The 27911-nt window shown below is 37.2% G+C and overlaps 1 protein-coding gene across 4 annotated transcripts in view; it reads right to left on the reverse strand.

Moving 5' to 3' along the window:
• The window catches only part of rttn (rotatin), a 218140-nt gene that overhangs the window by 93699 nt on the left and 96530 nt on the right, over positions 1-27911 (reverse strand). For all 4 annotated transcript variants that reach the window (XM_087986291.1, XM_087986292.1, XM_087986290.1 and 1 more), the window contains exons 21-29: positions 25806-25923; positions 22526-22622; positions 21701-21760; positions 16688-16882; positions 12035-12274; positions 9256-9400; positions 6341-6495; positions 3407-3626; positions 2464-2592 (exon numbers count right to left, since the gene is read on the reverse strand). In XM_087986291.1, the coding sequence (XP_087842417.1) occupies positions 2464-2592; positions 3407-3626; positions 6341-6495; positions 9256-9400; positions 12035-12274; positions 16688-16882; positions 21701-21760; positions 22526-22622; positions 25806-25923 (1359 nt within the window). The remainder of the gene's footprint in view (positions 1-2463; positions 2593-3406; positions 3627-6340; positions 6496-9255; positions 9401-12034; positions 12275-16687; positions 16883-21700; positions 21761-22525; positions 22623-25805; positions 25924-27911) is intronic.

Below are 27911 nucleotides of genomic sequence, written 5' to 3' on the forward strand. Positions count from 1 at the left end.
CAAAACCCTTAACACAATGGTAGCTGCAGTCTATGTTTGGAAAGTGAAAATCCCCTACCATAACCGCTCTGTTGTTCTTATGGATAACTGTGAACTCCTTACAAAGTTGTTTCTCAATTTTCCTCTGACTGTTGGGGTGTCTATAGTACAATCCCAATAAGGTGATCATCCTTTTCTTATTTCTTAGTTCCACCCAAATAGCTTCCCAGGAATATCCTCCTCAAGTATAGTTGTAATGTTACGTCTTATCAAAAACACCAGTACCCCTCCTCACTATCTTTCCAATAGCATCTATACCCTGGAATATTAACCTGCCAGTCCTGTCCATCCCTGAGCCATGTCTCTGTAATTGCTATGATATCCCAGTCCCAAGTTTCGAACCAAAGGTGGAGTTCACCTGCCATCCCTGTTAGACCTCTTGCACTGAAATAAATAGTTTAATTTATCAATCCTACCTCGCTCTCTGCGCATGTTCCTACCTGCCCTGGCTCTTTGACTCTTCCCAACTGTACCAGTCTCAGATTGGTCTCTTTCCTCACTATCCTCCTGGGTCTCACCCTCTCTTCCACTTTACTAGTTTAAATCCTCCCAAGCAGCTCTGACAAATCTCTCTGCCAGTATATTAGTCCTCTTCCAATTCAGGTGCAAATGTCTTTCTTATACAGGTCACTCCTACCCCAGAAGAGATTCCAGTGATTCAAAAATGTGAATCCTTCTCCCATACACCAGCTCCTCAGCCATGCATTCATCTGCTCCATCCTCCTATTCCTATCGTCACTAGCTCATGGCACTAGGGCTAATCCAGATATTACTACCCTTGATAACCTCCTTTTTAAATTCCTGCCTAACTTCCTATCTTCTCCCTTCAGAAGCTCATCCTTTTCCCTTTTTATGTCATTAGTTTCAATGTGTACAACGACTTCCCGCTGGTCCCTCTCTCCTTAGAGAATATTCTGCACTCTCTTCGAGATATCCTTGATCCTGGCATCAAGGAGGCAACACGCCATTCTGATTTCTCACTGTCCTCCACAGAAACGTCTGTCTGTGCCTGTGATTAGAGACCCACTGTCACAATGGATCGCTTAGAACCTGATGTAACCCTTGTTACGTTAGAGCCAATTTTGGTACCAGAAACTTGGTTCTTTGTGCTACAATCCCCCGAGTGTCCATAACCCCCTAACGTTTTCAAATCAGCATAGTTGTTTGAGATGGGGACAGCCACAGGATACTCCTGAACTACCTGCCTCCCTCTCCTACCTTTCCTGGAGGTAACCCATCTACCTGGCGGTATCTGTGTTTATTCTCCCATCCTGCAACTGCCATCCAACACACCCCTGAGTTCCTGTAAGTTCATCATTGCCTCTAACTGCCACTCAACCAATCCATGCGATATGATAGGATTCGCAACCAAACACACTTACTGCATATATACTCATCAGTAACGTGGAAACTCACCCTCATCCCCCACATCCCACAAGACCACATCAATCTACTAAAGGCCATCTTTGCACATTATCAATCAACAGACCCAGAAAATAGCACAATCTTACTCCTCTAAAAAACACTACTCCAGGCTAACGTAGTACCTTTGTTTGATATATTTAAAATTTAATGAAGAAACAGATCTCAATAAAACATGTAATCTAAAAAGAACCCACTCTACTTACTATTGTAGATGTACAAAGAAAAAGTATGATTACACTTCAAAACTATGCACTTAGCTGTTGCTGTGCCATGAGCTCTCCCACACAGGTTCCCCCAAGGCCAGCTGTGAATTTCAGTGTTTGATAGTTTTCCTTAGACACAATCCCGTGTCCAGAGATACTTGAACTCAAACAACAAAGGCAGTAGCTGTGCAGATTCACTACAAAGTCAGACAGCAGTGTAGGTTTCTTTCACGTTTGATTTAATGACCATGTAGTCTCTGCCTTTGCCTCTCTTCCTCCTTTTTAAAGTGTCGTTGTTTTGATATTTTCCCCCCAAAATTCCAAACAATGCAACAGCGAACACAACAGTAATTACTGCTCCAAAACCTAATATACCTCAAAAAAAGGAGTAGCTCTTACAGCCACAGGTTTTCCTGTCCTCCATCTATTAAAAGCATCTTGCAATAGTGAAAGCATTTTACAATAGTGAAATACATACTTAAGTAAATTACAATATGTGAAATGCACTGAAATGTATATAGGTTTGTTCAAATTTATAAACAATACAGAATTGTTGGAGGACACAAATGAGAGGACACAAGGTATCTTAAGCTGCCTCACCATTACACAATCCAAATGCAATGGAAATTGAGATGAATTTGGCAAGGATAGCATTTATGTAACATGCATGCTATAGAATTAAATTTTGCAAAATTATTTATATTGAAATCTTAACCTACATTCAGCTAAACATTATGGTAATATATAGTGCACTGAACTGTATGCTATCTTGCAAGGATTCTGTTGATATTCATACCTTTTCTTTGGCTTGTGTTCTCATCTCATAGGACAGCTGAAGCAAGCAGATAACTGCACTCTTTGTGACTCCTTTACCCATGAATGACATTGCATTTCCGCCCCATTCCACATAAAATGATGAAATGACCTGTTATCGACAAAGTTAGTAGCATCAAAAAAATGGAAATTAAAAAAGGCCACAAGCATTGCAGCAGCGAAAGTATCAGAGCATTAAGTATATCTTTGTTTACTTTGACAATAGTTTCAACACCCATGTGTCACTTTAGTAAAAATAAGATAAGTGGGAAATAATGCTGTCTTATTTTCAATCCATTAAAATGATTTATATCCTTTAGCTATTAAAATAATTTAAGCATCACGGTCTCCCTTTAGTTGTGTACTAGCAGTTTAATACACCTGAGAAACTTGCTAGTCCACTTCAGATGGCAATTACTTTGTAAGCATGACAGCAGACATCCTTCCCCCAAAAAAGCAAATGAATGGGTAGGCTTTTGGTTACCATGACTGATACTTATTTTATATTCCAGATTTATTTAATTGAATTTAAATTTACCAGCACTACGACGGGATTTGAACGATTTCAGATCATTAGTGAAGGCCCCTTTAATACCTGTCTAGTAACGTAACCACTATACTAGCCTACCCTTTCTGCACTAAATAGATAAAGGGGGAAGGGGAAAATGATGCAAGATAAGGTGTCAGTTTTGGACAAATAGGCCTTTGACTGTTCCTTGACTTTCTAATTCTCTTAATCGTCTTCTCCTAGTGGATGAAAAATTAACAGTCAAATCCTGATGAAATGGAAGGGCAACAACGTGAAATGTTAACTCTATTTCTTTCACCATAGGTATGTCTCTCAGGATTTTCTGATTTTATTTCAAATTCTAATCTCCCCAACATTGTCATTCACTTTTATAAATTATACACATTTTAATACTTGCCTCCAGCAGTCCCATCAAATATTTCTTACAAAGTGTGTAGGGGTCCTCAGTGGTTGAATGCAAAGTCCAACCAGGAACAGCAGTAACATAGACCATTCCACGCAGTGTCCGCTCCAATGCAGGTAATCCATAGAAATGTGGTGCATTTGTGATTCGCAAACACTGTAGAAGCTTAACTGAAAGTTGGGTTCTGAAAGGACCAGCCAACAACAGGCATTTTCTGAAAGGGAGAAGAGCAATGGTAATTCAGAAGATGAATTTATTTCAGTTGATGAACCATCTCTCTAGATAAGCAAAAACACTTAATTAAAATAGCATAAGCACTAATTCCAGACACAAAGGAATGGCTTTCAAATAGAAGTTTCACATAAATGTTTAGGAAATCACAATTATGCTTCTACCAATAGAAAGCCATATGATTAATGGTGTTAATGGTTAGAAAAATAGCATAAATCTCAAAAATGCTAAATGATACTGCTGTCAAATTCTTAACAAAATTAATTTTCTAGAAGGAATTTTGAGATTGATTGGCAAGAATGTTACATAACTTGTACTTTTGCATGTGCTAAAGAAGAAAGTTTCCTTGAGATGTTCTTAAACTAATGCAATTTCTTGGTGTTTACTATATCTTGTGTGTTTATATGAATAAAATGCAAACAAAATGCTGAATCTTGAGGAAAAGGGGTTTGGAAGGGTGACTGAGAGCATAGTCAATGGTATAGATTTTAAAAAGGTGGAATGAAAGGGAAAATGATTGAGAGAGAGAATTTCAGATCATAATTTCTTAGTGGGGGGGAAAAGGGAAGAGGAGGAGGAAAGATTTGGGACAGCAGATTGTGTTAAGGATTGTAGTTTAATACGTAAGATAACTAGAGGGCGAAAAATAAAACTTGTGTCTCATCTTCACATTTATAAATTTTTATTTAGAGCGAAACACAGTAAAACTGGTACCTCCTGCTATAACCACTAATTCCAATTTCATACTTTATATATGTATTTGTATGATAGGAGCAAAAGTGAATTGCCGGTTAATGCCCACAATCTGAATACAATCAAATGTCAAATGGTTATATAATCAATTAACACACAAGGTAGCAATCAGTGAAAGCACAGTGCACTGATGTGTCCTTGTTGGGAGTGAGCAGTCTTGACATCTAGTTCCAGATGCATTTCTATGATGCAAATAGCAGACACCTTATGTTCCATTGTAGCGGCAGAAAATGTATCATTTTTTAACAGGGTTCTCTTCAAGAACAGTAGTCAAGTTCTTCCACATCGTTCTTGATCGCTATTTGAAGTGCACAATTTCTGCAAGTGCTAGTTCACAAGCTTAACAAGGTTATCTGGAAAGTACATGATAAAGATCTGATGTTTCAAACAGGGGGAAAAAAATAAGCCACCCAAATTGCTTTTACAGACAATTTGAGTTTCCTTGACTCCTTTCAGCTTAAGTCTTCAGGTTGATTTTTATCGATGTTAGTTTCCTAAATAGATTTTATATAATCTGAGATTTTCTTAAACAATATTGAATTGATTTGAATCTGTCTGCAATATTGTTCTCTTGTGAAAAAGTGGAACAGAGCATGAACTGGGATTGTGATGAGACAAAAGTATTTCTTCTTGACAATACTGTACTGTAAGGTGTATTTCCTCACTGCACATTCAGGACTATTTGATTTGTACTCATTCTGGCCATCAGTATGATAATGAAACAAGTAGTTGCCTGCAGTGACTTCACATGTTCTGTGACTGCATGGGCAGTGAGTCTGTCACTGTAGATGTGGCAGCAAATGCAGCTGTTCAAAAACAGGAGGTAAATTGTTTATAAACAGAAAATATCATCAGCTTCAACTTTCATGGGACATGAAGGCTAGGATTTGTTACCAATCATGTTGTCCTTAAACTGAATGCTTTAATTGATCACAATAGAATGCAATTAAGAGTCAAACCTCTTGGGTCTGTCGTCAAATGCAGAGGACCCGGAAAGGACAGATTTCAAACCTAAATGACATACATGAACCAGATAGGTTCTTTTTCAACACCAATAAATGACAGTTTCATGGTCAGTACTATGCAGACTAGGTTTTGCGAATTTCCAATTTATTTGTTGAATTTAAAAAACACGAGTTATGGTCAGATTTGAATCCATCTTCAGAGCATTACCTTGGGCCTCTATTATTAGTGTTATGATATTGTAGACGTGTACTGTACCGTTAAGGGAGCTGAAACTTCTGGCTGGCACAGCATGTGCTGAAAAATTTTAAAATGTAACATTTGGTTGTGAAACAAATAGCTGGAGCTGTGCTGCCATGGTACACAACAATTTCGAATTTGGCCAATCAGTTTAAATTGCACCCCAGATACCAAAATCTAATTTTACTGTTTTGGATGACATCAAACCAATGAGCCGGTCTGATGTTTTGGGGTATATAAAATAGGGTATTTTGAACAGTTGAGGAGAACAGCAAAGAGCACCAAACACCAACAGACTGCCAGTAGAATAGCTCCCAGAAAGGTATCTGACCATAAGACAGTTGTGTAGCAGAAGACCGAAGACAACCTAGAGGAATCCACAGAGGAAGGTCGACATCCAAAGACGACAACTGGTTTTGAAAATTGATTTGCCATAAATTTAAGAGGGAATTTATCAGACCAGTATGGTAGAGTGAGAGGAAAAAATAGATTTCAGAGAAAGGAGTTGTAAATACTTGATGTTTAATGTTCTCTTTTGAACTATGACTTAAAGAATAAAAGTTTTAATTTTTCCTTTGTAGTGATATTTGGGATAGTTCTTTGCCACTTGAAATTTAACAGATTATGTCGCCAGGTGAGCTTTTCTCTGTGTCTGGTTTAAAATAGCAAAATGGTTTACCCCGTGACGGAGCATAGTCATGATATTGTAACTATTTAACATCTTCACAAATCACTTAGTACCTGCTTGTAACAGAGGTGAGAGATTGCAATATTGAGTTGAAGAATCCAGTCAGCTCCTTTTGAAGTTTCTGCTTAACAAGGGCTTGAATTTCATCCATTTCACCTTGCACTGGTGATCCAGTTTGCAGCAACAAATTCATCAGTGGATTGGTTTCCTGTCAGTGAAACACATCAATTGAATAAAACCGAAGTGAGTCAAATGTTCCACTTCTTGTAATCTTACCAATTCCCTATCCACGATCCTATTTCTATAATGATACAATGCAATAATCCTATGGGTTGTGGTTACTGTTAGTCACCTCCATTCTGTTCATTTCAACTGTTCTGACAGTTTAATTAATGAACCACAGTGCCAGGATCACAATACTTGAAAGATCAGAGATGAGGAATGTTTAGGTACCTGTAGATAATTTATAAATTTGTCATGTAGATAAGTTTAGGACCTTGAAAAGATTAATTTTAATCCTGGCAAGAAGACAGGTTTGCGTTTAATGAGGTGAATACTATTCAGATGCAAAATCAGACATTTATTGTTAAAGCATGCAAAATTAATGTGAGTTCCCATCTATTTTTCCAAATAACATACTTCTACCCAGCATTCAATTTAAATACCGGAGAATAGAGACTGGCACAGACAGGCTTGTGTTACTCAGAGAAATGGAAGAAATAGATTATCAGTAGTGATCTCCATGTAATACTGTCGCTTTACAATATGTTAACATTGCATACATATTCGAAACATATAAGCTTCAAACCTAAGAGATTCTGCATGTGACTGATGTTATTCAAATCTCAACAAACAGGTGGATGAAGAACAAAAAAAATACTGGTACCAATATCCAAACATTATGGAAAATACCAGCACATTTGATCAAAACACAGTTCTGCTTAATTGTTGTTATTCATGAGAATAGTAATACCTTTCATAATCAGCATGAACATCAGAAAGCAACTTTGGATCTAGGCTATACAAAAATAGCACAATAACAACTAGTTTTATAGACTATCAGACATATAAAGAAGCACTTCAAGGCATTTCACAAATCTGTGAAATTTAGAAAGTTTAGCAAGGAAGTTAATACTAATAAGGGAAGGGTAAGGTTCAGCTTACCACTCAATGCCAAAGAAATATGTTTTGAGGTATTTTTTAAAAACTGGTGTAAAGCGCAGTTGCACAGAATTAGAACGATTACACTTCAACACTTCATCTGTTTATCTTGCAAATCCATCATATTCCGACAACTTAATGGAGTTTGAGATGGAGGGGCTCACATAAGAACATAAGAAATAGGAGGAGAAGGACATCAACTCCAGCTATGTAGAAATTTCAGCCCAAAAATTTTTCAATTGGTCCAAATCGTCTCAATTGGCGTTAATGCTCCACAGAAGCCTATCCACCTTTGCATCATTTAGTCTATTAGCAGATCCACCTATTCTTTGTGCATTTCTCTTGTGTATTTATTGAGCTGCTTCTTTTCAGAAAGAACAGGTTTTTTTCGCCTCAACTATTCACTGTGATAACAAGTTCCATAGGAAGGTGCTGAGGAAGAAGAAGGGCTTATGCCCGAAACGTCGATTCTCCTGTTCCCTGGATGCTGCCTGACCTGCTGCGCTTCTCCAGCAACACATTTTCAGCTAACAAGTTCCATATTCTAACTGTTCTCTGGGTAAATGGGTTCCTCCTGAATTGTTCACTACATTTATTAGCTACCATCTGACATTGCATTAAGACCACCTTGCATTTTGGATTTGACTGTAAATGGAAACATTCTCCCTGTTAAATGTCTTCTTTTTTTAAAAAAAAACTATTAGGTAGATCATGCCTCAGTCTTCTAATTTCTGCAGAATATTTTGTTCAACCTTTCCTGATAATTATAACCGCTCAGTTCTGGAATCAAGCTTTTAAACTTTTTTGTATCTTCTTCCATACATCTATATCCTTTTGGAATATGGAGGTGATAGTATATTAACCCACCTTCTAAAGACTATTGCAACCAAAGTATTTATGCATAAGAATATTGGTACTCCTTCCAAAGCTGAATCTGACTGGCTAAACTAATACAAAGTTAGCACTTAAAAAGATAATGCGTTCAGAAGTTACAGATTCCCATGTCTATTTGAAAGAATAAACAAAACACCTTTCAAATCATACTGCACATAACTCAAAAGCATCAATAGAAAAGCAGCCTTACTTACATTACAGAATAAAAAGCGATTCCCAGTATCAAGAATGATTAAACAAGTTTCTAAAGCACAAGGGAAATGCATGAAAGAAGATGAAGTAATTGCTTATCGCTAATTGCAACCTTTGAAGCTGAAGTTCTCCAAACAAATGTGAAGAACGAACACACGCTTATAAAATCATTTACCCATCAATATTTCTCTGTAAAGATGGTTTTGTGCATTGGAAATTGTGTCTCAATAATTTGATTCAGTTTTTTTGAAGAGATGACAAAGAAGATTGAAGAAGGCAGAGTGATAGATGTGATAACTTAGACTTCAGCACAGAGTTCAACAATTCAAGGAATTTGGAGTATAAGAATGAGTGCATTTTTTCAAAGCTAGGTGCTAATATTCAGTTCACCATTCTAACAGCATTTGATTCTCTTGATTGGATTAGAGCCATTTACTAAATAGGTAGGATGTCTCAAGATCAGATATGTCTGAAAACTGAACACTTCCAAAATGTTCCAAACATCATTTTAATTGAGTTTTAAAAAAAATTCTTACTTAGACAATCTGATCAAGCACTGCATTTATCCTACATTCCAAGCAAGCCTTGATCACAGCCAACTAGATCTGACTCAAAGTGTCCTCAGCCCAAAGCACGTCGAGAGATTATTGGTTTTGTGATACCGAATCTGTGGTTAACTACTCATCTTCACATATTTATCGCATTTGCAATGTCTGATTACCTGTTTAAGGAGGAGCTCCAGAAGCAGATTTAGATCCTGAGTATCTGTACTATCCCTTTGTGCTTTCAACATTTTGCTCAGGAAAGCCAAAACATCAGCCAAGAGCTTCTCATCTTCAACACAGGCTGGAAGGACTAGTAAAAACCTGGAACATCATTAATAGTAACTGTGTAAAATTTCAAACTAATGCAGATTTCCACATCCCAACAGTAACATTTTATGCTTGCGATTGAGTGTTATTTTTTGAAGAGCTGTCATAACTAAGTAAAACAAATCAAATGCTGGACTAGAGAACATAATAGAGAACAACCCCAGCATTTCAGAAATGCAACTGCCACTTCATTCACACTTTGTAAGCAGAACATTTCTAATATTTTGATATTTAGTTTGCCTGTACTCTTTAGTAATGCATACATCATGCTCAATAGACACAAAAAAAGCTCTGGGAAAATAAGACCTGTGCATATACCCAAGGATTATATACCCAATTGGCCAAGCACACTCCTAGTCCAATTTGTCAGGACAGTTTCATGAAGATGACAAAAACACTGGATTGAAAGAAAAATGGTGACGTGCACTCTTCACTATACTCATCAGATTTCAGCTATGGTTTCATTGCTTACAGGCAATGAGGAGAAGCAAATTGAAATCAATTGCATGTAACTGAATGTACACACCTGCTGTATTCCCCTGAATCTCTGGCATCTACCCATCCTTTATTCTGGCTGCTTGCTCAAGCTGAACCTGGCAAAGCTCACCCTCAGTGTCAGATGAGAAGTCACAAATCCACTTTACCACCACAGCCACTATTGCAAAGTCCAAAATAATATCAATCAAGCCTGTGCACATGCTAAAACTTTAAATCACAACATCATCAACTTGAGGCTTAATGTCTCTAATATGTTTGGATGTAGCTGCTTGGCACAACCTACTGTCATGTCGAGTAATCCAGAACTTCACAGGTAGTGTTCTATATTTTTCTATTTAACCTGTACACATTTCTGGACCATGTGGGACTTGAACCTAGGACTCCTGTTTCCGAGGTAGGAATATTATCACTTTGCAACAACAGCCTATTCTATACTATTCTATTCTATTCTATTCTAACTATTCTAACAGTTCTATTCTAACCTATCCTAATTGGTACTCCCTGTCCTTACAAACCTGCACTGATAACCCATGCACCACAACAGTTACTAAAATCACTAATTCTCTTCAAAAGCTTCTGTAATGTTCCTAGCAACAAATCATAACAATCAATATTGCTTGTTACTTTGGTTGATTACACCTTCTCCATCCTCTTTGACCCATCTGTGACGTCAAATTCTCTCATCAGCAGACCTTTACATTCTGTAACTTCAAACAATTTCATCATTTTACCAACTTTCTCTTCACCTTTCAGAGCAATTTTTCAAACCTATTACTTCAAGCAGCATCTTGATACTGCATAACGTTTGTCCAACTTCCTGAAACATATGTATATTAAAGGAGCAGAATAATGCAAGCTACTGTTCTCCAAATACTTTATTACAACTCCAATGAAAGGTACAAGACTCAGCATTTCTATTTGTAGCACTTATTTTTCAAGAAGAATTGGAACAGGGCTGTCAGAAACAAACACTAAAAATGGTGGTGTGTGCATTCTATTAATTAATACCATTTTTTTAAAAAGACTGAAATACACAAAATTCACCTTGGAAATAGTAAACCTCATTCAAAAACAACTGGCAACCATTCAGGGAGCATGTTGGGCTTTAGCGATTGGGTAGCTACTATGAGGTTCATAAGATTGTAACATTTTGAACTCTCTTCAATTTAGGGTAAAACAGAAGGTGGGGGGGGGGGGGGGGGGGGGGGGAGGTCTGAAATTTTCTTGGCTACTAGTCTGTAGTAGTTAAAGAGAAGCTTAGATTGTATTCAAGGGGCAATGGTGTAAGGTAGTAATAATGGCAGCAATCTCAGAGTTCACAATAGTAAATTCCAAATCTTCCACAAAGGCGTTGGAAGTATCATGCTGTTCACAGTGGTGCTGTAAAATATCTATTTATTTCTAAGATGTAAGCGTGTGTGGTCAAGAATAGATAAATAGCATTTCTACTCGAATGCAAACACATGTTGCCTTGAAGGAGTACTGAGGCCAGTTTTGAGATAAGGCCACAGATCGCCCTATAACTCAATGAGAATCACAGGCAGACAAAAGTTTTAGGCATTCAGCAGAAAGAAGAGGCTTCTTGACTGTGTAATACAAACAGTTGTCGAAGAGAGACAATCTCTAGTCAAAGTAATGCATTCTGCATCTAAGTATTCTGGGATCGTCATCCTAGCTTTACATGGGGAGGGGCGGGGAAGGATGAATCATTGGAACAGGTTTTACTGTTGGAGGTGGCTTTAGGAAACTCTGAAAACTGATGTAGCACCTTGGAGGCAGTCACTGATAGTCACACTCAGCAGACCGGGAAAACGAGAAACCATTTGAAGCTGAAAGTAAAAGTAAAATTTACACTCTATACAGAATAACAATCCTTGTAGTGATGTGTGCTAAGTATGAAAAAAAAGTTCCAAGGTGTGGTTTAAGTGAAAATTGCCTCAAAGCATGCGTATTCAATTGTGCTTTTAGTCATTTGTAAAAGTAAGAGTTTTCAAATGTGAAACCTTGTGCAGTCATAATTTTCAGCTATTAACTGAAAGTCTAAATGTCTTTCTAAATATCATCAGTCTGCACAGATTATAACACTACCATGCTTATAAGTGTTATGGGGCTTTCAGTAATTATACATACCTGCTCAGTGCTGTTTGCCATTCAAGGTCATGTAATATACATATAGTGGAGTCAGTGCCTTGTTTCAGAGCTAGTTTGTCATTCAACAAATACAATCTCATTCTAGCAAGAGCAGAACTGACAGCACTATGAGATACTGCCTCTGTGATGGAAACAAGACATTCCTGCAAACCCCTAGTAACATAGGTTGTTTTAAGCATTGCAATGTCGACACAAGATAACTTCAGGTTTTCTAAAAATCTATAAAGAAAAAAGATAGAAAGCAAATTAACACATCAAGAAGTCAATATGTATATAATTATAATTCTCTAACATCAATATTTAACTTAGAGATTGAGATATTGCACAACTTCATTTGCAAAGTAATGAATATTCAGATCATCTTGAATGGGGGCAGATAAACCATAATAATAGAATACGAATGGATGGCACATTACAATTTGTTTGAGGCATATTAGTCTTTTTGAGTGTGAAATCCCCACTGAGTTGCTGGCTTGACAAAAAAATGTGTGCAGATTAATGCAATCATCAGGTTTACTGGTTTTGCCACATGCTTCTGCACATAGCTTTCAAACAGGACTCTGGGAAGTTTAGAACATAATAATTTGAACTCCCTTTGCCAATATTAAATACACCATGTGATCATTACCAGGCCTTACAGTCCATTCATGCCCAGGTTTCATGCTATCGATCTCCACTAAATCAGTCAACCATGATTCAATGGCACATTGAGCAACAACCAAATTGATGAGTCAAAGACTCATCAATTTCTGCTTTCAGAAACAGCTAGTGGAAGTTAGTAGTTATTTTTTAAAAATCTGTCACAGCTTGTGGGCTTCACTGATAAGGTCAGCATCCAACATTACCCTCAGGTGGCATCAGGCTTCAAGAGTACGTTGAAACTGCAAGTAACTCGTCAAGTAGAGACTTGTGCCAAATAGATGGCAACAAAGCTTTGAAGATTCAGGTGAGTTATTTGCAACAGATTTCCCAGTCTCTGACCTGCTCTTGTTACTACAGCATTAATATGGAAGATCCAGATCAGTTTGAGGATATTCAGCGTTGGTGTTGTCACTGAAGGTTAAGGGGAAATTCTTTGGAGATGAACAGGGCCTCGCACTTGTGTGGCTTGAATGTTAATGGCCATTTATCACAAAAGCCTGAATGTTGTAGAGATCTTGCAGCACATGGACACAAACTGCTTCAGTATCTATGGACTCATGAATGCTGCCTCCTCAGTGAAAATATCTACCTGTGACTTTATGGAGGGAAAGTCCATCAACAACCAGTCAACAGCTTGACAGTCATACAAATGGAATCATATGGAACAGAAAATGTCCCAAGCAACACAATTACAAATAAAACAGAATTACATAATAGAACAAAGAGCAGATGCTGGAGATCTGAAACAAAAACAGAAATCGGCAATGAAACTCAGCAGGTCTGGCAGCATCTGTGAGAAAAAAGCAGAGTTAACGTTTAGAATCCAGTGACTCCATCAAAACCATTAGCACCTAGGAAAACGTGGCTTCCTTCCCACCGATGCTGCTAGACCTGCTGAGTTTCATTGCAATAACTATCCTGTCCCAGTGACTGAACACGCCCACAGAAGTGGAAACACAGTAGTATAGTCCCCTGGGAGTAGGCAACATTGACCCTATGAGATTTCATGGCATGAGGCTAAACATAGGCAAGGAAACCTGTTGATTACCAACAACCACATTAGCTCAGTTGATGAATCAGTACTCCTCCATGTCCAAACGATTTGATTCACTTCAGTTATACCAAAAACAGCTGCATCAATAGAAATTGTAGAGGCTATGGGCTCTGACAACATTTCACCAACAGTAATAAAGACTTGTACTTCAGAATTAGACATAGCCCTTTTCAAGCTTACAGCACATCTACAACATTGCATCAACCTGACAACATGGAAAATTGGGAGAAAGTGAGAACTGCAGATGTTGGAGAGTCAGTGTCGAAATCTCATATTAAAGGTAATCAGGACATCAAACGTACTTTGCGCAGATGACTTAAACACCATCACCAAGAGTGGCTAGGTACAACGAACTAAGCTGGCCGAGTACTAAAACACATAACTACTTGAAATGGTCTGCAGAAGGTAGTGAGTAAATGAACAAAATTGAAAATCTACTGGTCTTCGTCCTCATTAATCAACCTGTTGAACATACATCTACACTTAACATTATTGTTAAGAGTCACCAAACACTGTCCTTGTGCAAATGAATTTGTATTTCTACACGGAGGATATTTTCAATCACATGACAGTAGCACTCTACTAAATGGAACAGACTTTGTACAGATCTAACAACTCAAGAATGGACATTTCTAAGAGATACAATACATCTACAGCATATATGTGTTCATATTCAGCAAGACCTAGACTACATTCAGATTTTGGCTGAAATGTGGTGAGTTATATTTGTGCCATACAAGTGCCAGACAATGACCACCTCCAATGAGATAGAATCTAACCATCACTCCTTGGTATTCAGGGGCATTACCATCACTGAAACACCGTTATCAGCATCTGAAAGGTTTTGATGTTGAATGCTGAATGTTACTATTAACCAGAAACTGAATTGAATCAGCCAGTTAAATACTATGGCTACAAGAGCGGGTTAGAATCTAGAAGTTCTGCAATGAGTAACTCATTTTGAGATACCAAAGATTGTTCACCATCTACAAGGCGGAAGTCAGGAGTGAGTTGAAATACTCTCCACTTGCGTGGATGAATGTAGCTCCAACAACACTGAATAAGCTTGACATTATCCAGGTCAAAGCACCCTACTTGACTGGCACAACATCCACAAACATCCCTCCACCACTAATGTTGAGTCGCAGCAGTAGTATCATCTACAATATGCTCTGAAGAAATTCACCAAAGCTTCTTCATCAGCACCTTCAAAAACCCATGACCCCTATCATTTAGAAGGATAAGGGGTAGCAGATACTTGTGAACATTACTACCTGCAAGTTCCCCTCCAAGCCACTCATCATCCTCACTGGAAAAAAGTGCTATTCATTCAGTACTGTTCAATCAAATCTTTGAACTCTGTCTCTCATCACATTGTGGGTGTGACTACAGCACATGGACTGCAGCAGTTCAAGAAGCCAGCTCACCACCACCTTCTCAATAGAAACTAAGGATGGGCAATATCTGCTGGATTTCCTTCCTTAAAGGAAATTATCAGGTATCAGATACCTTTTTTTAATCTGAATCGACAGTAGATTCATGGTTGCTATTAGTCTATCTTTTAACTTCAGACTTTATTAATTAAATTCAAATTTCATCATTTGGCATAGCATTTGCTCAGTTGCTGGATTACTAGTCTAGTGACAATACTCCCTTCTCCAAATGTATTTGTCAGAATAAAACAAATATGTTACGATTCATTAGTTTGGAAATTGACTGATAATCTGCTTATGCTTACATACAAAGAATAATCACAGCTAAAGTTTAACAAACAAACAGGCCACAGATAAGCCATGGCTTTCAGGGAAGCTATCAGCAAATAACTAGGGAAGGTTAAAAGCAAGCAGAAACTTGTGCAGCCGTGTGGCTGGCAAATCTTGTCACCATAATAAAGGCCAGACAGAGAATAGTCAACTGATGATTTACTTTGATTGTTCAAAGTTTGTGCGAAGATTTGTAGCTCGGGTGCTCGTTGTTGTGGTTCTGTTCGCCGAGCTGGAAGTTTTTGTTGCAAATGTTTCGTCCCCTGGTTAGGCGACATCATCAGTGCTTGGGAGCCTCCTGCGAAGCGCTTCTTTGATGTTTCCTCCGGTGTTTATAGTGGTCTGTCCCTGCCGCTTCCGGTTGTCAGTTTCAGCTGTCTGCTGTAGTGGTTGGTATATTGGGTCCAGGTCGATGTGTTTGTTGATGGAGTTTGTGGATGAATGCCATGCCTCTAGGAATTCCTAGAGGCATGGCATCCATCCACAAACTCCATCAACAAACACATCGACCTGGACCCAATATACCAACCACTACAGCGGACAGCTGAAACTGACAACCGGAAGCGGCAGGGACAGACCACTATAAACACCGGAGGAAACATCAAAGAAGCGCTTCGCAGGAGGCTCCCAAGCACTGATGATGTCGCCTAGCCAGGGGACGAAACGTTTGCAACAAAAACTTCCAGCTCGGCGAACAGAATTACTTTGATTGTTTTTGTAAAACAACTGAAGCAAATCTGAACCATTCTAACTGTACTCACATGGGTAGAAAACTCAGTTCTGGATTTAAAAAAGCAAAATTCCAAGACTTCAGAGGAACTTTGGATACATTGCTCTGCAAAGTTACATCCACAATTCTGATGCTAAAATTATGGTTGAAAGTGAAATTTCCATCTATATTCACATGCTTTAGTTCACTATACAACTATAATTACTCACCAGTTTGTCCCTAATTCCTGATGAAAGGCTTATGCTTGAAACATCGATCCTCCTGCTTCTCGGATGCTGCCTGACCTGCTGTGCTTTTCCAGCGCCATACTTTTTGACTTTGATCTCCTGCATCTGCAATCCTCACTTTCACCCTCTCCCTAATTGTTGCTCATATTATCAAAATTCTTATATTGTGGAACCTCTTTACAACTCAAACATTTTACTGAACATACTCAGACTTACTCTGGAGATGTATCAATTCCTGTATGTCCATTCTGATCCAGGACCTGATCAGTCCCACCATACCAAGCAAGATTCCAACCCACTTTCAACATGTCAGACACAGGTTTCATGTTCATAGGATTTGAAGAAGATGGAACCACGGTGCAGTAAGGGCTAACAGCGTGATGAATTGGCACTTTCACCATTAAGTTGTACCTGTGCAATTTAAAAAAAAAAGAAAACTATAAACAACAAGCCATGACAAACTAATTTGTTAGAAAACCATTAAAACACCCAACATGGCTTTTCTAGTTATTTAGAAGAGTGAACAAAAAATTTTAACCTAGTTGCATTGTTAGATGTGATGCAACAAAGACTTGACATGATTCAATCAGACAATAAGCCCACTAAACACTAAAGTCATCATGACAGCAATGCCTAAAGCTAACGGCTTTACTATCCTTATCCATAGAAAGATGTAATGGAATTGGACGTCCAGAGGCGGTTCACTAGGCTGTTATCAGGTATGGAGGGATTGTCTTTTGTGGAGAGGTTAAGTAGGTTGGGCCTGTATGTATTTGAACATAGAAGAATGAAAGGAGACCTTGTTGAAAGATACGATTCTTACAGGACATGACAGGATAGATGCAGAAAGGTTGTTTTCTCTTGAGGATGTGTCTTGGAACAGAATAAATAATCTCAGAATAAGGGATCACCCATTTAAGGGAGAGATGACGAGAAATGTCTACTCTCAGAGAGTAGTACATCTGTGCAAGTCTATCCTGCAAAGCTGCAGACACTGCATATTTAAGTATATTCAAGGCTGAAATAGACAGATTTTTGATGAAGGGCTTTTGCCCGAAACGTCGATTTCGAAGCTGCCTGAACTGCTGTGCTCTTCCAGCACCACTAATCCAGATTTTTAATCAGTTAGGAAATGAATAATGATGGGAAAAAGGCAGGGAAGGAGGTTTATCAGATACATCATGATCTCATTGAGCAGACACAATGGGCCTACTTTTACTACGCAGCATGGCCTAAACAGCCAAAATGAATTGTTATAAAACAATTTGTTATTTAAAACATCAATTGATCAGGTAATTGCATGGATTCAAACATTTATATAATTGGCAGTTTGTATGTGCACAAATAGCTTTTGAAGGGAACATTTTTCAAAGCAAAGGACACTGGCAGCAATACTGCTCCATGTGCAAAGCACACAGTCACCATGTCTCAACACATTCAGATGGAGGTCACATTACACAATGTGCGTGTATAAGATATATTAGTTTTGAACATAGAGAAAGAAAAGCCACTACAAGACCAAAAGCCTTCAAACTCTCTCCTTTCCCCTGAAATCCGTCTCAAAGCTGGAGGTTTGAAAACCCTTTGGAAGGCTTCATCACGCAAAAGGAGAACTCTTAAAGGAAATGTCTACACCACTGCCTCAGAAAAAGAAAAAAACAATTAGAATACAGGGAGAAACCCCAGCACCAACATGTACAAACTATCTATAAGTGGGCGGCACGGTGGCTAGCACTGCTGCCTCACAGCGCCAGAGACCCGGGTTCAATTCCCGCCTCAGGTGACTAACTGTGTGGAGTTTGCACGTTTTCCCCGTGTCTGCGTGGGTTTCCTCTGGGTGCTCTGGTTTCCTCCCACAGTCCAAAGATGTGCAGGTCAGGTGAATTGGCCATGCTAAATTGCCCATAGTGTTAGATTTGGGGTATGGGTGGGTTGCGGGTTGGTGTGGACTTGTTGGGCCGAAGGGCCTGTTTCCACACTGTAATGTAATGTAAAGTTAATCTGCAGCTAAAGTCAATCTAAGAATAATTATTTTTGTTGACCTGTGTTGCTTGCATTATTTGTCTAAAGTTCTTTGTCAGGTTTTTCCAAGCCTCGAGGAGTGACAGCATGTGTGTGTACACACAAGCTATTTTTAAGAAGAGTATTTATACATATACTTTAAATGTTTTGTTAATAATTTTGCCATATTTGGTATTTGGCAAAATGCTAAAAAAGATTTTTTAATTTGTTAAATTAGCAAACCTGGTCAAATTTGTTCTTTATATTGAGCTATACGTAGTTTAATTATTGCTATTACGTCCATTTAAAATTCAAACTCTGCTGGAACTGTGTTACTTTTTAAAGTTTCTATGGGGAATAAACAGTATGGCCAGATCAAAAGTTTATTGTATCATTGATTTTGATAGCTCAGCTTAATGTAAGCTTAAGTTTACATATCTGAGAATACTTTCAGGTAAAATGCTTTTACTCAAGGACACAGTTGCATTTTAAAATAGTAACTTAAGCAGGCAGTCGGCCGAAGTGTATTAGTTTGCATGGTTATTCTAAGCTTTGTTTTAGTTCTCAATATTTATTATGGAGTCACACATAATTTTTGCAGTTAGGGGATATTTATGTGCCTGAATGTTGTCGAAAATGTATCACTTTGGGGTATCAGAGATGATAGTTCATCATTGGGTGGTAACGTTACATACTCTAAGCAGATGCAGTAATTGCTCACTGTCATCATCTTGGGAAAGATCTACCGAATTGGTAAACTAAGAGAAATAAGCTATTATAAAAATGATGAGCCTACAATGTGATTAGCATGTAAAAAATTGAACAAGACCTTAGCAAGTGATGTCTCTAAGATGACTATTACTTTAAATGAAACCAATGAGATACTGGGTGTGCATTGTTTAGCCAATCCAAGACTGACAATGAACTGTACATGCACTAATAAGCCAATTAGAGTTCAGGTTGCCTCTGTTCATGCACAGAGGGTAGCAGGTAGTAAGGGTTAATAAAATGTAGGTTTTTGCGGTTCATTTGCATAGAAAGGACGATCAAAGATAGAAAAACTTCAGTCAACAGAATCAGAGAGGTGTTGAGTCATCAATGTCATGAATTAGCACGATAACATGGATAAGCTGAACATCATTGCTGACACTCACTACTTTGTTTCTTTACTTGTGATAACTCAAAATTTGTAAAACTTACAAAAATACCTGGAATGGTTTTGGTAACTAATCTGGACTAAGAAACATTAGATGGGCACTCTCAAGCTCAATCTATAATTGTAACTGATTTAGGACTTACATTAATTAAATAAATATTCCAAAATTTTACACCTAATCAATACCTTTTGTGATTATTTGACTTGACTACAGGAATGCATTCCTGGCTGTTTGCCACATTGTACCCTCAATAAACATAGACCCATGCAAAACTCTACAAGCCATGTCATAACTTGACCAAATACCATTACCCCATCATGCCTTGTTCACTGACCTGCACTGGCTCTTGGTTATAGCATGGCTTTAATTTGAAATTCTCATCTGTGTTTTAAAATTCCTTCAGTGCTTTGCCTCTTCCTAACTCTGTCATCTCTTCCAGTCTTTACAACCCACTTGAGAAAACTGAACTCCTTTAATATCAGTCTCCTGAACATCCCTGATTTTACTTGCTTAACCACTGGTGATGGGTTCTGTAAGCCCTAAGCTCTCCCATTCCTTGCCTTAACCTCATCACACCTCTACCTCACCTTCCTCCTTAAAACAAAACCCTTTGACCAAATTTTGTCACCTGCCTTAATATCACCATGCATGGTTCAGAGTCAAATTTTGTTTTAAAATACCTCGAAATAGTATGTTGGAACAATTTATTATATTAAAGATGCTATCTTAATGCAAGTTCTTGTTGCAATAACTTTCAAATCTAATTACATTCCAACAAAAGGGAAATTATTCAGATTGTACTGAAATCACAAATAAAGACACCACTAGGATTTTGTAAACTAACAGAAGAATATAAATCGTTAACAAAGGTATTTGAAAGGAGCTGAAGTTTCCAAGTAAAACCCTCAATTAATTTCTGAAAGCATGTAGACAAATAACATGAGACTTTACAACTGTTTGGCATTCTGCCTCTTTGCAATCCACAGGCAAGGTTCTGACCACCTGTCATTTTAAATCCCCTTCTCAGTGTCCTTGCTTTCCTATAATGTTCTATTAAGTTCTAGATTAGCATGAGGAATAGCATCATTTTGTTTAATTAAGCACTCTACAGCCTTCAAGAGTTTAACAATTCTACTTCATAACTTCTGATCCATTTTTTCTCAAAGTATCTGTCAGAGAGGATTCTGTTATTCTCATTTCCTGGACCCACCTTTTGTTTCTTGGTCTATTGCCACCCGACATTGCTATACTTTTTGTTATTTAATTTTTCCCATTTTCTATCCAATTGTAGAACTTGCCTTTTCTTTGTTATACTTAATCCCCTTTGCTGAGTCTGTAGTTGACTAAAATCTGGGGCATCCTAATTATTTTCCAGTTCTGATGAAAGATAATCAATCTGAAACATTAATCTCTTTCTCTGTTCATAGAGGCCACCTGACCTGCTGAGCCTTTCCAGTGTTCTTGGTTTTTATTTCAGGTTTTCAAAATCTATTTACAAGTTTACTGATAAGCTTTACGTAATGATGGCAGGTTTCCATCCTGTAAGGTGATCATTTATGCCATGATAGTGAACTCTCTATTAAGGACTGACTGGTGTAGCTCAGGAGCCTCACTCTGGCATGGCAGTATCTGTTACATTTCATGAAAGCAAACACAGTGACTGAGAGGGTGCAGGATGCATCTGCTTTCCCTGGGCTCTGTCGTTAGCCACCTGAGTTCATAGACAAGTTGGATGACATTACAATTTTTTGAAGAAACAATTTTTTTTAAATTAAGTTAAAAATAACATTTTGAAGTCAAGAAAATTGATTAACAAAGGAGTTTTTCAAAACCATTTTCAGTAATTCAACTTATTCAGTTTTCAGGCTGACAGATTTTCATTACTTTCTACAGTTAAGTTTCTTAACTTGTGCTTTTTCAAAAAAAAAAATGAGCATAGTACAATTCAACCAAGTGCCACAACAGATCATGATAGATGGAAATATATGCAACATACTCATGATATTTTTTATGGCTAAAATGAATACTACTAAAACGTGTTGATGACAGAATAAAAATAATAAAGGATTACCTTTGGGTTACAATAGCTGGTAAACTGAATGGTGCAGTTGGAGCAGTGATGTTCTCGGGCCTGTTGCAAGGACAATATTAAAAGTAAAGAATTCCATTAATTAAACAGACCACCCAGATTGAATCACAAAATCAATACATTTAAGAAAACTAACTCATTACTAAGCAATGAACTACAAATTTGGTAATTTGCAACAATGGAATATACTCTTTCCATCAAATCTAAAATTCAGTTCACATAGAAGTTATCACACATATCAGACATACTTGCTTCATAACAGATGAAAGATGTTCTTTATCTGCACATCGCTTCAGTAAGCTATTTTAAACTTTCAGTTTGAGGTGAACAAGGTTTAATTCTACTTTTTTTATTAATCACCTTTAAAAATAATGAAAATTTACAAAAATAGTTGAGAGATTTCCTTGAAGCATAACAAAAAGGATTCTCATATTGTCTTGTGTGATTTATCATTATGTATGTAAGGGATGTACTCTCGGGAGTTGTGACTCATGAATATTTGAATGAGCTAACAAAAAGCTGACATAAAGCAAAACCTTGTCAAAACCATATTAAAACAAGGTTAAAGATTAAACATCACATTTATCAAATTCAGTTGTGTTTAAATTTCAACTGATAGCAAATATATGTTAATTTACACTACTGCATACAACAATCTATAAATATTATCCTAAACATCATTGTATTTGCTTTGGACATTATGAAATTCATTGTTAAAATGACAAAAGTATTACATTGTTTAAAACTATTACATTGTTGCAAACATTAAATTTTACCCATTCATTTTGACAACATGTTTCGTCTTACCAATAATCTATCCTGGCTACTTCATCAAACAGCAGTAGAGTTAGCAAAGCTGCCACCTCACCAAGAATTTCTTTGTCTTTCTGCAAAACCAGGGACACTGAAAGGCAACAAACTAAATTACAAGTTTGTAAGACAACATTGTACAGGAACTGAGCTGCAAGGTCACCTTTTTAAGTAGAGACCTGTTTCAATTCAACTCCAGACTGTTGGTATTTTCTACACATATTCACTTTCCCTGTCCATGTATTTTAGTGTACACAAGTACAATTTACAATCTAATAAAAATCATACTACATGAAACAAGAAATCAAGGTAAAGTTAAGCTGTATAATATCGTAATGCAGTCACAAGTTTAGAAGTGTAAAGGCATTTCATACTAAGTGTGATGCAAGTTGATTGGCTTACAAAAATGCTGCTGTACATAATTGTTTAAAGCATGAAGAAGAATATCAGTTTGTTTTTTTCCCCCTGGAGGTAGCTATAGTACAGAAGCTAAATAAAACAACAAATACAGTTTCTATTTTCAATAACCAAAAGGGAACTGAGGCTTCTAGAAGTAAACACTTCTTTACAATATTTTCTATTATATCTTCCTATGCCAACAGATAATAGGTGCTGGCTATTGCCCATAAAAACAGGAGTAGGCCATTTGGTCCCTCTAAACTACTCTGTAATTCAATAAGATAAATAATTTGTGCTTCAAAACCTCATATCCACCTAACGCTTCTCCCTGATGAGCATTAGTTGGATATATGAGGATTTGAAGCCGCAATCTGATCAAACATGATCTTATTGAATGCTTATCACTAATAAGCATTAATTCTCCTGTTAGTCAAGAATGTGTCTACATCTCCCCAAAAAATATTCAATGCAAGTAAAAGCAAAATTCTGTGGATGCTGGAAGTTTGAAACAAATGACTAACTTTCCATTTAAGGTGGAGATGATGTGGATTTTTTCTCAGATGATTGTGAGTATACAGAATTCCCTTCCTCAGAGAGAGTGATGGACAGAGTCAGAGAATGATGGAAAAACTCAGCAGGTCTGACAGCATCTGTGGAAAGTAAAACAGAGTTCTCAAGCCAGTATGACCCTTCTTCATAAAGAGGTTGGAAATGGGTTCTTTTATACTTTTAACAGAGGAAGGGCAAAGGGAATCAATGGTTTAGAGATACAGGAGAAACACAGCAGGTCTGGCGGCATCTGTAGAGAGAAAAACAGTTAATGGTTCTAGTCCAGCAGGACTCTTCTTCAGAACTGAAACAGGGTGAATAATAATTTTGTTAAAAGTATACTTTTGACAGAGGTGGAAGGGATGAGGGGATCAGATAGTGTAGACGCCTAATATAAAAGTCACAAGGTTGCCAGTACTGGTGAAACAGACTCTTTCACCCTTTCCTCCACCAACTTCACACTGTAATTGACACCCATTTCATATCGCTTTCTTTCATCTTTCACCACCGTTAAGAGCATTAAATTCTGGTCTCCTTGCTCTAAGAAAGAGGTTGTTAAGCTTGATAGAATACAGAAAGGATTTACATGAATGTTGGAGGGGTTGAGGCTGAATAGGCTGGGGCTATTTTCCCTGGAGCATCAGAAGCTGAGGGGTGATGTTATACTGGTTTATAAAATCATGAGGGATAGGGTGAACAGCCAAAGTATTTTTCCCAGGGTAGGGGAGTCCAAAGCTACAGGGTATAGGTTTAAGGTGAGAGGGGAAACATTTAAAAAGGACTTAAGGAAAAACTTTTTCATACAGAGGGTGGTGTGCGTTTGGAATGAGCTGCCAGAGGAAATGGTGGAAGCTGGTACAATTACAAGATTTAAAAGGCATTTGGATGGGTACATGAATAGAAAGGGTTTAGAGAGATATGGCTAAATGCTGCCACTAGATTAATTTAGGATATCTAGTCAACATGAACGAGTCAGACCGAAAAGTCTGTTTCCGTGCTGTACAGCTCTATGACTCTATAAATGGAAAATGCCTTATTTTTATACTGTATTCCCTCGGATTCCCACAAAGGGAAATATTTTTCAGCATCCACTCTGTCAAATTCCTGTCAATTATACTACTGCTTATCTTTGGAAAAAGTCATGTGAATGAAGCATTAAGAGTTAGGTGAGCTATTATAAACCAAAGGGGAGGGTGAATACAAGAGCTGAGTGAATAGCTCAGAGGATAAAAACAGTGATGGCAAACGAGTAGTGATGCAAATGAAAAGATACTTAGAATGAGAAAGTACATTGGAAACAGAAAGGAGTAGGGGAAGAGCAAGTGAGTTATTGACGAATAGAGATCTAATTTTCCCTGAAGAAAACTGTAACATTCCTTGCTCTTTTTCTTGCCAGTTCCATAGAAAGGAACTCAATCATCAGACAAATGTAATCTAACCAATGCAAATGAATTTTTACTTCCCTTAATGCAAATGGCAAGAACGATCAATATGGTTTAGAGACAAACATCTGAAAAACAGTTATTTCAAGTGTTATTAAACCTAAACAAAGAACTATAAAAACTTCTGATTCATTTGCTCTAATTTAAATTCACACACAAAAAGCTCTGCATATTTGTACAATATTTCTTTGCTCTTTATTGAAAATAAACTAACAATGCTGTAAATCTCTACAGCATTTTTCATTTCATTAGTTTCTAGACAATTAGGAGATGTTTTTGAGATTTTAAGCAAATTCAGTCTTATTTGATATTTCAAACATTTACAAAATTAAGAAATTGAAATTTTCGTACCATCTTGGGATTTTATGTGGTACATCAATGCAAATAATTATTTAACTGGATAAGTAATATTTAACACAAGTTCAATTTTTAGAATGAGAAAGTATATTAGAAACAGAAAGGAGTAGGGGAAGAGCAAGTGAGTTATTGACGAATAGAGATCTAATTTTCCCTGAAGAAAACATCACACTGTAACCTTCCTTGCTCTTTTTCTTGCCAGTTCCATAGAAAGGATCGGAAAAAGAGAAAGCAAAAGAGGATTGAGGGAAAATCAAAGAGGGAAAAGATAACAGACAAAAATATAAACAGCAAGAAAACAACACAGTAAAAGACAGGACATTAAGTTTCTCGCTGTTTGTGGGCAAAGGAATGAAAACAGACAAATACATAAAAATGAAATGATAAACTAGATGGGAGATTAGAGAGGTAAGTAGTGTAGGCAAAAAAAAAAGTTGCTCAAATGCTCTCTCACCTTCAGTAATTTAGCTCAAGTCTTCATGAACAAAGTTACAGTTGAAGATGTAATAAATGCAAGTTTAGGATCTCACCTCTGAAGAGGGTCAGCAGGAAAGAGGTCTGCAGAGCTAGGGTGTGGCGCAGAGCTGGATCCAAGTAAACCAGCTTTCGTAATACTGCAAGACATGGCAACACCAGGCACTGCATGCACTAGACAGAGAAGATATACACAATAACGGTTTATTGGCAACATACATTCAAATTTCAACAGAGTTAAGTGCTTTAGTTATTAATTCCAATAAATGTAAAGAACAATGTGAAAGCCTGAGCAGCTGCATCAGCTTCTGATAGATTTTTGTATTATTCTTTAGAAGAGATATCATTAATTTGCCATTTTGATGCATCACTCATCACAAGTAAACAATAAATTTTTCCAGTAGGAAAGAAAAGCATCTAATTAGAACTCAAACACCACATCAATTCACAAACTCAATCGTCAGGCAAATGTCATCTAACAAATGCAAATGAGTTTTTACTTCCCTCAATACAAATGGCAAGAACGATCAATATGGTTTAGAGACAAATATCTGAAAAACAGTTACTTCAAGTGTTATTAAACCTAAACAAAGAACTAAGACAACTTCTGATTCATTTCCTCTAATTTAAATTCACACACAAAAAGCTCTGCATATTTGTACAATTTTTTTGCTCTCTATTGAAAATAAACTAACAATGCTGTAAATCTCTACAGCATTTGTCCTTTCATTAGTTTCTACGTAATTAGGATATTTGAGATTTTAAGCAAATTCAGTCCTTTTTTGATATTTCAAACATTTACAAAATTAAGAAATTGGAATTATCATACCATCTTGGGATTTTGTGTGGTACATCAACGCAAATAATTATTTAACTGAATAAGTAATATTTAACACAAGCTCAATTTTTAAAGAATAAATTGTTCACAGGATGATTTACTGCTTTTCCATAAATGCCTGAAGTCCACCATGACAGTCTGTATTTTTTAAGTGGAAAATAACTGCATAATTCGGAGGTGCAAAGGGATTTTTGTGTACTGGTAGATATGCGTAAAAGGCTAGCAGGCAGGTGCAGCACAATCATGAAGGCTAATGGGATACAAACTTTATAGCAAGAAGAATTGAAGATAATGCTGCAATTATACAGGGCATTGGTTAGACCACATTGTGAATGCGGTGAATGGTCTCTTTATTTAAGGAAGAACTAAAATGGAGAAAGGAGCCAGTTGAGGAGATTTATTGGGGCAACATCTGGAATGAACAGGTTGCCTTTTGAAAAACTATTTCTCTTCAGATGAGCAAGGAGTGAACTGATGGATGTTCAAAAATGGTATTTGACAAGGTGTATTCCCTCCTATGTTTGAGTCCTGACATACTAGGTGCTGTTTTCAAGTTAGGGTTCACTCATGGAGGACTAAGTGGAAGGAAAACTTTCTCTCAGAGAACTGAGCAAGACACTACTTCAGAAGACAGTGAAGGTAGGGTCACTTAGTATTTTTAAGGGTGAGATGGATTGAATCTTGTTTGGCAGGGGAATCAAATGTTATCAAGGGTGGATGGAAATATGGAATTTGAAATACAAACTGATTAACCATTATCTTATTGAATGGTGGATCAGGCTTGAAGGGTTGAATGGCCTACTTCTGCTCCTAACTCTTAATTATATTCAAACATTAAAATTCTGTTTTAAAAATTTGGAGTTAAAAATTTGATACCAGTAAAAGTGACCTTCAACTCTCAGATATTTGAAAACAATTAACTGGTTCACGAAAATCTTTTAGAAAAATGGTTACCATTCTTAACTACTTCGAGCTGCATGTAACTTTGGTTACACAACAATTTAATTTGACTCTTTACTGGTCCAATAAACCACTCAAAAAATTCAAGACAACTGAGGACTGTCAACAATTGTCAGTTATCCCAATTAGCAAACACATCCTCAAACATTTAAGATGGTAGCTCCATGCAGTGTTGTGCTTTCACTCCCTTCATAGACTAACAAATAACATTCAGGCTTTTAAAATGGGCAAAAGTCAAAAGGAGAACTCCTTTTTTTGTGCAGAGAATTGGAAAGTTAAGATTTTAAAAACCAACTATACAAAATCTTTCACAAACCATGACTCTGCAATCACATTGGCAAGTATCAAAAAACAAAGGAATGAA

The sequence above is a fragment of the Chiloscyllium plagiosum genome, unplaced genomic scaffold (assembly GCF_037043375.1).
Source record: "Chiloscyllium plagiosum isolate Xiang-an unplaced genomic scaffold, Cpla_swu_hap1 HiC_scaffold_4, whole genome shotgun sequence".
In the NCBI taxonomy this organism is placed as follows: Eukaryota; Metazoa; Chordata; class Chondrichthyes; order Orectolobiformes; family Hemiscylliidae; genus Chiloscyllium; species Chiloscyllium plagiosum.